The 14,604-nt window shown below is 43.1% G+C and overlaps 2 protein-coding genes across 2 annotated transcripts; both read left to right on the forward strand.

Moving 5' to 3' along the window:
• The first annotated feature begins 1,053 nt into the window (after positions 1-1,053).
• On the forward strand, positions 1,054-4,881 carry LOC124671262 (G-type lectin S-receptor-like serine/threonine-protein kinase B120). Its single transcript, XM_047207652.1, has 8 exons — positions 1,054-1,149; positions 1,508-2,870; positions 3,216-3,338; positions 3,416-3,600; positions 3,724-3,934; positions 4,033-4,270; positions 4,364-4,451; positions 4,597-4,881. Exons 1-8 carry the CDS (start codon positions 1,054-1,056, stop codon positions 4,879-4,881), a joined length of 2,589 nt encoding a protein of 862 aa, XP_047063608.1.
• Positions 4,882-6,957: 2,076 nt separating this feature from the next.
• LOC124674903 (G-type lectin S-receptor-like serine/threonine-protein kinase B120) lies at positions 6,958-10,378 on the forward strand. Its single transcript, XM_047210958.1, has 7 exons — positions 6,958-8,200; positions 8,656-8,754; positions 8,828-9,012; positions 9,134-9,344; positions 9,445-9,682; positions 9,781-9,931; positions 10,014-10,378. The coding sequence occupies exons 1-7, from the start codon at positions 6,958-6,960 to the stop codon at positions 10,311-10,313; spliced, it is 2,427 nt and encodes an 808-aa protein (XP_047066914.1). The 3' UTR covers positions 10,314-10,378.
• The last annotated feature ends 4,226 nt before the right edge of the window (positions 10,379-14,604 follow it).

Here is a 14,604-nt window from a genome sequence, read left to right on the forward strand (position 1 = left end):
TGAAGAATAGGGGGCGCGCGAGCGCCAGAGAGGAGGACCCCCCGGGAGGTGCTTTCTGCCGACCTGGTCGGTGGAAACAAGCCACCGCACCCCCACGGGCAGGCAGCAGTTTCATGGGCCGCGGCCCATTAGGTACAACTTTTCTTTTCTTTGTTTTGTTTTTGTATTTTTAAATCTTAATGTTTTTTTGGAAAACCAAAATAATTTTTGAGGTTTCTTAAAAAATATTTGAACGTTTTTCAAATCTGAACAAATTCAAAATTTAAACATTTTTCAAAATATAGATAATTTTAAATCCCGAACGTTTTTAAAAATTTGAACAAATTTGAAAAGTGAACAAATTTCAGATTTTGAACAGATTTTGAAATTTAAACGAATTTCTAAATTTGAACGAATATCGATTTTTCCCAAAATTTGAACATTTTTCGAAAATGAACATATTTTAAATTTGAACATTTTTCGATTATGAACATTTTTCGGATACGAACAATTTTTAGCTTTGAACATTTTTCGTTTTGAACACTTTTCAAATATGAACGTTTTTCGAATTTGAACTATTTTCAAATTTGAACTATTTCGATTTTGAACAAAAAGAAAAATAAACAGAAATGAAAAGAAAAAAAAACAGAAAAAAGAAAAAACAGAAAAAACAGAAACAAAACAGAAAACGTAAAAATGAAAAAAGATGAAAATGGGCCAGGCCCAATACCCGACCAGGCTGTGCGGTGCGTGGTAGGCACCGACCTGGTCGGTGTATAGGATTTCCCGGACCCCCCGGCTTCCTTCTCTCGGGAGAATGGCAACTATATCACTCAGTAGGCCTTGGCCCACTGGTTCCGTGTAAACTTAAGTGCTTACGGGTCGAAAGCCCAAGTAGCTGAACGGAGGAAAGGCCCATATCGAGTGCCCATTCCCTCCTCTCGAGAACAAAAAAAACTTGCTTTCGACGGATTCCTCGACGATATCCGCGCCGATTACCGCAGTCTCTCGATCGGATCGATCAATCCGGGCGTGAATGGAGGAGCTACGGCGTCGCTCCCATCCCAATCGACCATGGCGTCAAGGTCCCGCACCGAGAGCGACCCGGCGGCGTCGTCCTCGGCAGCGGCGATCGGCGCGCGCTTCTCGCGGTGGCCACCGCCGGCCGTGGTAGGCGTCGGCGTCGGCGGCAGGAGACCGCGGGCGGCCGCTGCCACGTCGTGAAACCCCAACAAGTCAAACACTCCGCCACGCCAACAAGCCCTGAGGTTTCCCCTGTCGCACTCTCTATTAGTCCAAGGTCAAACCTTCAATCTGAAGTTCTGAACCCGTAGCAACGAATTTCCTCTGCGCGTGTAGCATTGTTGGAGACTTCAGGGGTCTGGTCTCCTGCCTGCCTGCCATCATCCGCTAATCATGTTTGGTCTACGTGACTAAGTCCATCTTGTATTTATTATTATCACGTGCTTACCAAGTTATCATTGATATCCCCGCAAAAAAAAATTACCATTCAAACGTACAATTTCAGACTTTGTCTTCACTCCCTGTAGCCAGGCACAATTCTTCTGAAGAACCACATACAACCTCAGTTGGTTCCGGGAGGATGAAGAAGATGGCCTTACAAGGCAAGTCCTGCATTCCTATTTTCATCCTCCTATCCTTTGGTTCACTCTGTAGGTCCGATGACCAGCTCACGAATGCAAAGCCGCTCTCCTCCGCCGACACGCTCGTCTCCAAGGCCGGGGACTTTGCGCTCGGCTTCTTCTCTCCGAGCGACTCCAACGCCAGCTTATACCTTGGCATATGGTACAACAACATCCCCGGCCGGACCGTCGTGTGGACCGCCAACCGCGAGGACCCGATCCCCACCTCTTCATCCCCCATGCTCGCCATCACCAACAGTTCTGGCCTGGTGTTGTCTGACTCCCGAGGCCGCGCTACTTGGTCAACGAAGAACAACATCACTGCCACCGGAGTTGCTGCAGTGCTGCTCGACACCGGTAACTTTGTCCTCCAGTATTTAAACGGCACAATCATATGGCAGAGTTTCGATCATCCCACCGACACCCTCCTTCCAAGCATGAGGTTTTTGTTGAGCTACGGGGCCCACTATGCCGAGCGCCTTGTTGCTTGGAAGGGCCCTGATGATCCTTCGTCTGGGGACTTCTCCTGCAGCGGTGACCCTGCCTCTCCGGATATCCAGTTTGTCACCTGGAACAAGACCAGGCCATACTACCGCATGACCGTGTCGGATGGCGTATCAGTGAATGGTGGCATGTACGTGAACAACGGCACCCGGACGACCGTCAACATAGGGGACCTGTTCTACTTCATGTTCACAATCTCTAACAGCTCAGACTTCATGCGCATCAAGCTTGACTACACTGGCAAGCTGCAGTATCTTCGCTGGAACACGCAGTCATCATCGTGGACACTCATTGCTGAAATCCCTACTGCTCCATGTGACCTCTATTCCTCGTGTGGCCCATCGAGCTATTGCGACTTCACTCGGACTGTCCCAACATGCCAGTGCCTTGATGGGTTTGAGCCTGATGGTAATAATGTTTCTAGAGGATGTAGGCGAATAGCAGCAATAAAATGCGGCACACCAAGTCATTTTGTGGCCTTGCCTAGGATGAAAATTCCAGACAATTTCTTGCATATACGCAATAGAAGCTTCGATCAGTGTGAAGCCGAGTGCAGCCGCAACTGCTCATGCACAGCTTACGCTTATGCCCACTTGAACAGTCCAGGTGCTATGGCTGACCCATCAAGGTGCTTGGTTTGGTCAGGGGAGCTTGTTGACACCGGAAAATATCAAGAAGCTGGCGAGAATGTGTACCTCCGGCTTTCCGACTCCCCTGGTATGCACCACACCTTTCCAGTCTTATGTTATTATGGCACTCAATGTGTTATGCCGCTGAAATTCCCTGCAAAATTAGTTGTGTATCAAATCAACACAACACTTGAACGGTGCATCTATTAAATGCATAAACTTAACAATATTGCATTAATAGTCAATTGCATTTTTTTGCAGCAAATTAATTTGGTGTTTAGAATGGTAAGATTCTTACTATTTTTTGTCAGTGTATAATGCAATATTAAATCCCATTTTACGATAGGCCTACCAAAACCTCTAAGGGTTTATTGGTAGCACATTTATTAGGTCCAAGCATGTAACTTCATACCCTTGCAAGTAATGCTTCATATGGTAAATTATTTTTTTCCTAAAAAAGGTGATGTATCGGATGCAGTGGCAGTTCGAAGGAATAGGAAATCGGTAAAGATTGTGCTCCCGACCGTAGTATGCTCGCTGATGGTTACATGCGTAGTCTTTGTCATGATATGCAAATACAAAGGTATAATAGAAAAAGACTCTTGTCTTCAAAATTCAACTTAATTGCCTAAATGTTAATAACAAAGTATTGATCTTTAGCAAGCAAACATCAAAAGACGGAAATCAAGAAGAGGCCAATGCTAGGATACCTTCGTTCTTTCAGTGAAACTGGAGTCGAAAGTGCAGAATTTCCTTTTGTTAGCTTCGAGGATATTGTCGCCGCAACTGATAATTTCGCTGATTCTAAGCAAATTGGAAGAGGAGGTTTTGGGAAAGTTTACAAGGTAATAACAACAAGTTTTATGTATGTAGTTTCAGCAGCACATGCTCTGTTCTTCAGTATAATTATAGTAGTCAAGTTCAATTGCTGTCATCTTCTCACAACTTAGGATGATGCGGTCATGTAGGGAATGCTGGAAGGTGTCAAGGAAGTTGCTATCAAAAGGCTTAGTAAGGATTCTGGGCAAGGCGTAGAGGAGTTTAAGAATGAAATAGTTCTAATTGCTAAATTGCAGCACAAAAACCTAGTTAGACTGATTGGTTGCTGCATTCATAGAGATGAGAGGTTACTTATCTATGAATACTTACCTAACAAAAGCTTGGATGCCTTCCTTTTTGGTATGCTCTGACTTCTGGTATTTACTACAAGTTTTTTATTAACCATATAGAAATCACTGATAACTAATGATACACTTTGTTTACCATAAACTTTGAAGATGCTACAAGACACCATGTACTTAATTGGCCTGCACGCTTCAAAATAATTCAGGGAGTAGCGAGAGGTCTTCTCTATCTCCACCAAGATTCAAGGTTAACCATAATTCACAGAGATCTCAAAGCAAGTAATGTCTTGTTGGACTCAGAAATGACTCCCAAAATATCAGACTTTGGTATGGCAAGGATATTTGGTGGAAACCAACAACAAGAAAACACTACCCATGTTGTTGGTACATAGTAAGTAAATAAATGCACTAGCCACCTGTCAAGTTCTAGTTTATACCGTATATCTTATCTCAATTTTGCATTTCTTGTTATTATTTTAAACAGTGGTTACATGTCGCCTGAATATGCGATGAGAGGTGACTTTTCTGTAAAATCCGACACCTATAGCTTTGGTATTCTTCTGTTGGAGATTGTAAGTGGCTTGAAGGTAAACTCACCGCAGCTCATGATGAACTTTGGCGGTCTTACATGTTATGTAAGTACAGAGAAATTCACAACATTTCAATACCTCAAACAAAATGTAGTCAACTGATCATAGGCTGATTCTGTTGGCCCAGGCATGGAGGCTATGGAAAGATGGAAAAGCAGCAGAATTAATGCAGTCTTCGGTTTCTGAGAGCTGTCCACTTCATGAAGCTGTACGATGTATTCATGTCGGTCTCTTGTGTGTTCAAGATGACCCGGATGATAGGCCGCTCATGTCATCGGTTATTTTTATGTTAGGGAATGAAATCGTCTTGCTCCCTGCACCAAAGCGGCCTGCATATTTTGCTCTGCGACATTCCGAGACCCAGGAAGGTTCTTCAAATGTGCTGAGCATCACAACATTAGACGGTCGTTAGATATGAAGTTCAAATTTCAGCACATATGGAAATCTCAGCATGGGTGGCAGTATACTGTCAAACATGTCACTAAGGATATACAAATGTAGCACGATATGTCAGCAAAAATGCATTCAAGCTAGAGATATCTATCTAAAATAAAAGACAAGTGCACGCAAGAGAGTAGGGGCCTCCGTATGTTGTTGTGCTGTACGGGAAAATAATGTGAACTGAGAATCAATCGAAAATGTCTTACTCCGTATATGAGTTCAAACAAAGATTTTCCTGCCCTGTATGATGTTGCTGCTATCTTTTTCTTACATGCGTGAAAGACTGAAGGATGTTAACTATATTGTTTTGACTTTATTTAGCTTTTAATTTACCCCCACCTTCGAATATTACTTATATGTTTGGTCATTGGTTAAATGGGATTGCAAGAAAAAACAAAGTTTAACTAGCTGGCTTTCATGCTTTCTTCTCCGGGGTTGCTGTGCGCCGACGGGTGCGGCAGCTGCGGTGTCTCAACTATACCACTCAGTAGGCCTTGGCCCACTAATTCAGTGTCTCAACTTGAGTGATTAGGGCCGAAATCCCAAGTGGCCGAAGGGAGGAAAGGCCTATATCGAGCGCCCATTACCCTCTCGTGTCTGGAAGAGGTACCCTCGAGAAAAAAGAACTTCCATTCGTGGATTCCTCGATGAAATCCGCGCCGATTTACCGCAGTCTCTCGATCGGATCGATCAATCCGGGCGTGAATGCCGTCGCTCCGATCCCAATCGACCTTGGCGTCCAGGTCCCGCACCGAGACTGACCCGGCGGCGTCGTCCGCGGCAGCGGCGGTAGGCGCTTCTCGCCGTGGCCACCGCCGTGGTGGGCGTCGGCGGCGGCAGGAGACTGCGGGCGTCCGCTGCTACGTCATGAAACCCCAACAAGTCAAACACTGCGCCACGCCAACCAGCCCTGAGGTTTCCCCTGTCGCACTCTCCAAGTCCGAAGTCAAACCTCCAATCTGAACCCGTAGCAACAAATTTCCTCTGCACGTGTAGCATATATTGTTTGGGACTTCAGGGTCTAGGCTAGGCTCCTGCCTGTCGATCATCTGCTAATCATGTTTGGTATACGTGACAAAGTCTATGCTGCATTTATTATTATTATTATTATCGCGTCGTTATCATTGATACGTCCAATTTCAGAATTGTCTTCACTCCCTGCAGCAGAATTGTTCTGAAGAACCACGTTCTCCTTTGTTGGTTCCTGAAGGATGAAAAAGATGGCCTTAAAACTTACAAGGTAAGTCTAGCATTCCTATTTCCATCCTCCCATTCTTGGGTTCATTCTGTATGGGTGGGAGTATACTTTAGGATCAACAGTAGTTGGAATTTTAATATTTCGGTAGGTTGTGCTGTACCGGAAAATGATTTCAACTGAGAACCAATCGAGAATGTCCTATTTGAGTTCAAACAAAGATTTTCCTGCCCTGTATGATTTTGCTGCCAAGAAGGATGGATGTTATATTGTTTTGATGCAATAGGTCATTATGGATTAATCTCAATTAGACTCTGGTCTTTACAGAAACTAACCCCAAGTAAAAAAACCCAAAGTATTTCATCATTGGTATGATATTTGTTGTCTTCTTTCGTTGATTATCTTACTGACTAACCCAAGTGTCAACTTCTTTCATTGATTTTCCCGTCCCGGAGCTGGGAGAAGTCACCAACTCACCAAACAGACCGCAACACTTTGCCTTAATTAGTAAGCAAACCCACATGCCTTTCCCTTGTCGGCTGTCCCACTCAATCTAAACTCCAATTTGGTGAGGATTTTTCTTTGCGCGTGCAGCACCATTGGAGACTTGGACTTTGCTATGTTCATCTTTGATAAGGTCTCTATGTCAACTTTACTGTCTTTCTCCATTACTATTCTCGTGATACTTAACCATTCTATATATCTCCATTTTTTGCGATGAGAGACAAGTTTAGACTGGGAGGTCGAGAAAGAAGACTCCAACCACTTGTTAAGTTGTTCAGCAGAAGTGCAGAACCACGCACCTCAGTTGATTAGCTTCTATAGCTGCCCCCAGATAGAAGAAGAGGCACCATGGGTATGCCCTCTTGCGTTCCCATTTTGATCCTCATGTTCTTGAGTTCATCCTGCAGATCCGATGACCAGCTCACAGACGCAAAGCCACTCTCCTCCGGCGACATGCTCGTCTCCAAGGGCGGCGACTTTGCGCTTGGCTTCTTCTCGCCGGACGGCTCCAACACGAGCTTATACCTCAGCATATGGTACCACAACATCCCTGGCCGCACCGTCGTATGGACTGCCAATCGTGATAACCCGATCGCCGCCACTTCATCCCCCATGCTCGCCATCACCAACAGCTCTGACTTGGTGTTGTCTGACTCCCAGGGTCGCATCCCTTGGGCAACGAAGAACAACATCGCTGGCATGGGAGTTGTTGCAGTGCTACTCGACACGGGGAACCTGGTCCTCCAGTTTCTAAATGGTACAATCATATGGCAGAGTTTTGATCATCCGACAGACACCATCCTCCCAGGCACAAGGCTCTTCCTCAGCGACAAGGCCCGTATCATTGGGCGGCTTGTTGCTTGGAGAGGGCCCCTTGACCCATCCACCGGAGATTTTTCTTTGAGCCTTGACCTCAGCTCGGGCCATCAGTTAGTCATTTGGCATGGGACTATGCCCTACACCCGCCTCAGTATGTTCAGTGGTTCGACAGTGGATGGTAGAATATACCAGAACACAATCATCTATGAAGCGATTGTCGGCACAGGTGATGGGTTCTATTATGAATTCTCCGTGTCTGCTGGCTCACCGTATGCACGTCTTACGCTCGACTATACAGGCATGCTGAGGAGTCTTAGCTGGAACAACAATTCGTCATGGACAACCACTGCCGAGGACCCCAGTAGCAGCTGCGACCTCTATGCTTCCTGTGGCCCGTTCGGCTATTGTGACAACATGGGGGTTATCGCGACATGCCGTTGTCTCGATGGGTTTGAGCCTATTAGTCTTAACTTCTCCAGCGGATGTAGAAGAATAAAGGCGTTGGAATGCAGTAGGCAAAGTCATTTCGTGACCTTGTCTAGGATGAAGGTTCCAGCCAAATCCTTCCATGTCCTGAACAGAAGCTTCGACGAGTGCACGGCCGAGTGCACCATCAATTGCTCATGTACGGCCTACACTTACACTAACTTGAACAGTAACGATTCTATGGCTGACCAGTCCAGGTGCTTAATTTGGACAACGGAGCTCGTCGACACGGGGAAGTATAGCAATCGTGGCGAGAACCTGTTCGTCCGGCTTGCTGACTCTCCTGGTATGCACCACTCCAGTAGTCCACTGTAAACTTATGAATTATGATATCACTGTGCTAAATTTGTCATGGGACTTTATTTAATGAAACTTTACACTTAGGACTATGCCCATCAACTCAACACCAACACTTTAAGCAGGGGACATATGCTAAGTTATGAACTTAACAGTATGATCGCAGTCATCAATACTTCTTTGCAGCCAGTTTTGTTGGTGTATAAAATAATCAGTAAACTTGGAACTGTTCTTTACGAGCATATTGCAACATAAAACTTCAACTTACCATAAGCCTATCAGTAACTCTGGACAGGATCAGTAGTAGCATAGTTGCTTGGTATGCCGAACATTTATGCTATTGTGCGCAAGTATTTGCATGCTCCTATGAGTAATGCTTGATGTAGTAACTTATTTTTCTTTAAAAATGTGATGCGCTAAATTCTTACAGGACATATTTTGCAGTTCAAAAGAATAGAAGATTGGTAAAGATTGTACTCCCGGCCATTGCATGCCTATTGATACTCACATGTATAGCCCTTGTCGGGATATGCAAATACAGGGGTAAAATAAACAATGGCTTCTTTATCAAAATTCAACTTCATTTTATAAGTGGTATTAAGAAATTTATCTTTAGCAAGCAAACAACGAAAGAATGAAATCCAGAAGAGAGTGATGCCAGAGTACCTTAGTTCTTCCAATGGAACTGGAGGCGAAAGTATAGAGCTACCATTTGTTAGCTTTGAAGATATTGCTGCTGCAACAGATAATTTCTCTGACTTGAAACAAATCGGAAAGGGAGGTTTTGGCAAAGTTTACAAGGTAACAAAAAGTTTTATATCCATATTTTCTATAGCACATATTCATTTTGCAAGGATAATAATTTCGTGTTAAAACGAATTGCTTTTGTCATTTCATAATTCACGATGATGCAATCATGTAGGGAATGTTGGATGGTCTCAACAATGTTGCTATCAAAAGGCTTAGTATTGACTCTGAACAAGGGATAAAGGAGTTCAAAAATGAAGTAGATCTGATTGCTCAATTGCAGCATAGAAATCTAGTTAGACTTCTTGGTTGCTGCATTCATGGAGATGAGAGGTTGCTTATCTACGAATACCTGCCTAACAAAAGCTTGGATGCATTCCTTTTTGGTATGGTCAGGCTTTTGATACAAATTGTAAATTTCTTATCAACCAACAGGGTATCGCCCGATGACTAATGATATAATATATTTATGGTTCATCTTTGTAGATGCTACAAAACAATATGTGCTAGATTGGCCCACACGCTATAATATAATTAATGGGGTGGCGAGAGGGCTGCTTTACCTCCACCAAGATTCAAGATTAACTATAATTCACAGAGATCTCAAAGCAAGCAACATCTTGCTAGATTCAGAAATGACTCCGAAAATATCCGACTTTGGTATGGCTAGGATCTTTCGTGGAAACCAACGGCATGCAAACACTTCCCGGGTTGTTGGGACATAGTAAGTAATTAAATGCACCAGACACCTATCGAACTTCCAGTGTTTTATTGTTTAGTTGATCTCAAATTATGACTTTCTTGTTTGAATTATTTTAATAGTGGTTACATGTCGCCTGAATATGTGATGGGAGGTGCCTTTTCTGTAAAATCGGACACCTATAGCTTTGGCGTTCTTATTTTGGAGATTGTAAGTGGCTTGAAGATCAGCTCACCGCAGCTTATAATGAACTTTTCGAGCCTTACAACTTACGTAAGTTTGGAGAAATGCATAAAATTTCAATAGCTCAAACAAAACGCAGAAACTTGATCATAAGTTGCTCTTATTGGTTCAGGCATGGAGATTGTGGCAAGATGGAAAAGCAACAGAGCTAATGCACTCTTCAGTCATTGAGAGCTGTCCACTTCATGTTCTACGGTGTATTCATGTTGGTCTCTTGTGTGTTCAAGATCATCCTGATGATAGACCGCTTATGTCATCAGTTATTTTTATGTTAGAGAATGAAAGTGCATTGCTCCCTGCACCAAAGCAGCCTGCATATTTTGCTATGCAGAATTGGGAAACTCAAGAACCAAGGGAGAACATGGAAAATTCTGCAAATGGAGTGAGCATCACAACATTAGAGGGTCGTTAGATGTTGAAGGTCTAATTAGTCTATATTTGCAAATTTCAGTATAGGCAAACATATGGTTAATGATCTACAATATATAGAGTTTAAATCCTTTATTAGGTTGTTGTGTGGTACGCGAAAAGGCTGGGAATTGGAGAATTAATTTAAGAATGTTCTGGTTTGAACAAATATTTTCTTGCTTTGTATGCTCCTCATGGTGTCATCTTCAGTTGCTAGCATGCCCAAAATAAGGATTTAGATTGTTTTGATGCAACACCTTATTATCCTGTATAGGGAGGACAATGACTTGCTCATTGACGTGGCTGGTTCGAGATCCCTTTACTGGTTGGTTACTGGTAATGCCTCTCTTGCCACCCACCGTAGACACTGTATCAGTATGTTGATGGTTTAAATGCAAAACATTACGGCCGGTACTTTTATCTGTTGTGTTTTTAATTCGGATATTTTTGTGGATGTAGACTACTCGCTCCGTTCTCTTTTATAATACGTTTTAGCTCTTTTCTAGATTCACTCACTTTAGTTTGTATTTAGTCTATTTTTAGTGTGTAGGTCACTCATTTTGGTTTGTATCTAGTCCATTTTTAAATATTTTTTTTAGATAAAATGCACTAGGTGCCCGACTTTAAATTAATAAAGCCCAACAGGTTCACATAAGTGCATTACATGCTGCAGCATACAGCTTAGCCAAGGAAATAAACGACTGCAAGGAACCTGGGGTCGGCCTCCCCTAACAGACCGAGAACCAGGAAGAAAGAGAAACGTCGTCATCCGCCCCTGGGATGAGGAAAGGAAGGAGCAGCCTCAGACGTCGACCGGGAGATGAAGGGCATGGATCCGTCTGAGCTCAGAGATCAGCCACCTAAGCTAGGGACGGTCCCTTGGCTTCGCCAGGATGAGCCACTGCTGCAAACAAAACATAGTTTTAAAGATTATGTCAGCAGGATGTCGAATAAGCTTGGACTCCATAGTAAGTTTGTTTCTGATAAGCCAGAGTGCCCAAGATTGCGCCAGGAAAAGGCACCAAATCGTTCTACGAGCCCGTCCCGCAAAATTGACAAGAATTGCAAAGAATTGTGGGAAGGAGGCAGGGCACCAACTGCATTGGAGGATGAGTCTGAGGACGCTCCAAGCGAACATGGCTAAAGGGCAAGTAAAGAAAATGTGGTCCGCCGTCTCTCTCTCCCCGCAGAGAGCGCAATTGCCGTTGCCCGGGCCATGTCTCGACAAGATGTTAGCACTAGAAGGAAGACGATCGAGTACTAGCTGCCACGCAAAGATGCGGATCTTAAGGGGAACTTTAGCCGCCCACACGTCCTTGAAGTGCGCCACTGTCGCCCCTTGAGACAGTCGCGCATACAAGGATTTAACAGAGAAATTCCCGTCCCTCTCGAGGCGCCAGGACACCTTGTCCTGGCCTTCGGAAAGCAGAGTCGAATCAATCAGCGATTGCAACTCTTCCTGGGCCGTGGCTAGACCTTGATCCAACTGTCTTCGGAAACTCAACGGTTCACTGGAGCCACACACCTGAGCCACAGAGTCCATCTGCGAAGAAGCAACAATGAATAGACCTTCTGTCTTTAAGCGGTGCATCCCCCACCCACCGGTCCATCCAGAACTTGGTACGACGACCATCCCTAATGGAGTGCTGGGCGCCTAACTTGAACAGATGTTTTATTTTGTGAATGCTGCGCCAGAACTGGGAGCCCCGCTGACCAGATGCCAAAAAGATGTCGTCTGAGTTGTTGTATTTAGCGTTGATCAGCTGTCTCCACAATATTAGTGAACCAGGAAGTATGTGCTTTTCCTTGCCGTAAATCAGTAGAACGGGGAACTATTCTATTATGTTTAGCTATAACCTGGGGTGTTCAATGTTAACTGAAGCACTTCTCTTCAGCCTGACTAATATGTCTTTAGTATTTTACGATGATCTGGAAACTGTGTTTATTTTCGATGAAATCATTTTACCAATTTGAGTCTTGGCGATCGATAGCAGAGAGAAAGTTTTGATTGAACAGACCAGATAGGGGCAACAGTTTGCCTTTTCATTTATATCATAGAGAAGTACATTGTACTACTACACAATGTACAGGGAAATTAAGTGCGAGTGTTCGGTACGACGACAGCCTCAATTCTACCACATGCCTAGCACTAGCAGTACTGGAGGTGTTTACTAAAATTAAAGAGTAGCTAGCCTAGGTACCCAGATCCGTCATGGTACTGCACTCAACTATGCAAATCGATCTGTTGCCAAGACCATAGTAAATCGACATCCATGTGACGTTGCCTCACTTCATACCACTTCACTTGATACCTCTGTATTCATTATTCAGGCCCAGATGAATCACACAGCTCATGATTTATCTGTTGAGAAAGGTGAGTAGTATTGCTCGATGCATGCAGTAAATTTTGATGGGATAGATTTCAGCGTTTGACAAGAATAGTGCGTTGGTCTTGTCTGGACACATGAATATAGAGGTAGACTAACAATTATTATCTACGTTTCAAAATATAAGATTTTTTATAAAGCTAATTTAGCTTTCGAAGAGAGCTTACATTTTGAAATGGAGATAGTACTTTCTAAAAAAACACTTGCATTTTGGAACGGAGATAATATCTAGCTTGTGATAAAATTTGCATTTGAAGAATTATCTTGGCATTTGCGATTAAGTGTGATATTGCTTACTCCGTGTATGCCGGTATTAATTGATCCGTGCCTGAATATAGAGGTAACTGGTATGAAGTGCGGCAACGTCACATGGAGGTCGATCCGTTGCCATGGGCGGAGCTAGGGCCCAGCTAGCATGGGCAGCTGCCCGGGCTCCCATCGTGCATGTCTTTAAAGGTCAAGTAGAGAGAGCTGGTTAAAATAGTATTTTGGCTGGCCAAAATCGGCCATTTGCACAAAAATAATCTTTTTGTGAAAGAAATGCATAAAATAACCTTTCGACCAAACTATTTCATTTCACTAACACTTTTGTGTGGCGCCTATGCGAGCGGCACCACACTCCCGTGCGATAGGAACCACCCATCTTGCCTGCATGGCGTGCGTTGCCTACAACTGCCAACATGGAAGACATGTGTGGTGACCATGGCAAAGGCGTCACACTACTCTTTATAAATAAACGTTGTCTATAGTTGATAGAACGTAGTGGTAGCTTAGCTGGATGAAGCCTTCAATGCAAACCTGTAGATTTTGAGTTCAAACCCCCAAACCACTTGATTTTATTTTACTTTTTAAAATTGTGCTAGACAATGTAGTATTATGTTCTAAAATATAGAACCCAGCTCCGCATTGTTTTTAATTTTTTTTATCGAAGTGCTAGACATTGCACTACTACTTGATGAAGATCTATTATGGGTGGGAAAGGATCTTGCAATTGAAGGGTTCACTTGTCGAAATGCAACCACAACGGGGCTTCTTCCATTGTGAAGAGGCATTATGTTATTAGTAACTTAATAAACTAAAAACAACACTTGCCATTTCTCCGATAATATTGTATTACTTGTTTCAAAAGTTCATATACCATCCTTTCTGGGCAAGTCACGTGCTGACTTTAAATTTAAAAATCATTACTCCCTCCGTCCAACAATGGATGTCTCAACTTAATAAAGTTGAGACATCCTTTGTTAGATGGATGGAGTACTTTATATTATAACGATTATATAAAAAATTATGTTGTCTGTCGTTAGTTTGGAGAAAAACATCCATTCCACTTATCTAGAAGGCTAGTGCCAATTTCATGAGATAACTCTAGAATATAGATTCTTCCTGACCCAACACATCTACTTAGACAAAAGCAAATTCAATGGAATCTGGATATTAATTTGAGTTAAGATACCATACTCCTTGCACTATGTCAGTTTCTCGTTACTCAACAGGCAATATGTATTCTATCGTACTGTTTTGTAGGGTTTTTTATCATATTTTTCCCCTCAAATGCGCCTAAAAAGAATTATTCTAGTCAAATATCACTAATAAACAAATGGTTGTCACTGACTAGATGATATAGATACATTGGTTATTCGGTTCATAACAAAGGTAATTATATGCATTTTAACGGACTGGGTGGCTGTAACCTTCTCTTTACAATCTAAATGAATATATTGGATATACATAGCTAGGCCGATCTGCTTATTAGAGAAACAAACACAAGCTAATCCAATATTATTAGTTTATCATAAGATGCATATATGTATGAAGTCATCAAAGCAAACCTTTGTGAAGCAAACCTTTGTGTGATACACGGAAGTTGTATCTATATATGCAAAATCAAGGCCACCAGGACCAGCAACT

This window comes from Lolium rigidum, chromosome 7 (assembly GCF_022539505.1).
Source record: "Lolium rigidum isolate FL_2022 chromosome 7, APGP_CSIRO_Lrig_0.1, whole genome shotgun sequence".
Lineage (NCBI taxonomy): Eukaryota > Viridiplantae > Streptophyta > Magnoliopsida > Poales > Poaceae > Lolium > Lolium rigidum.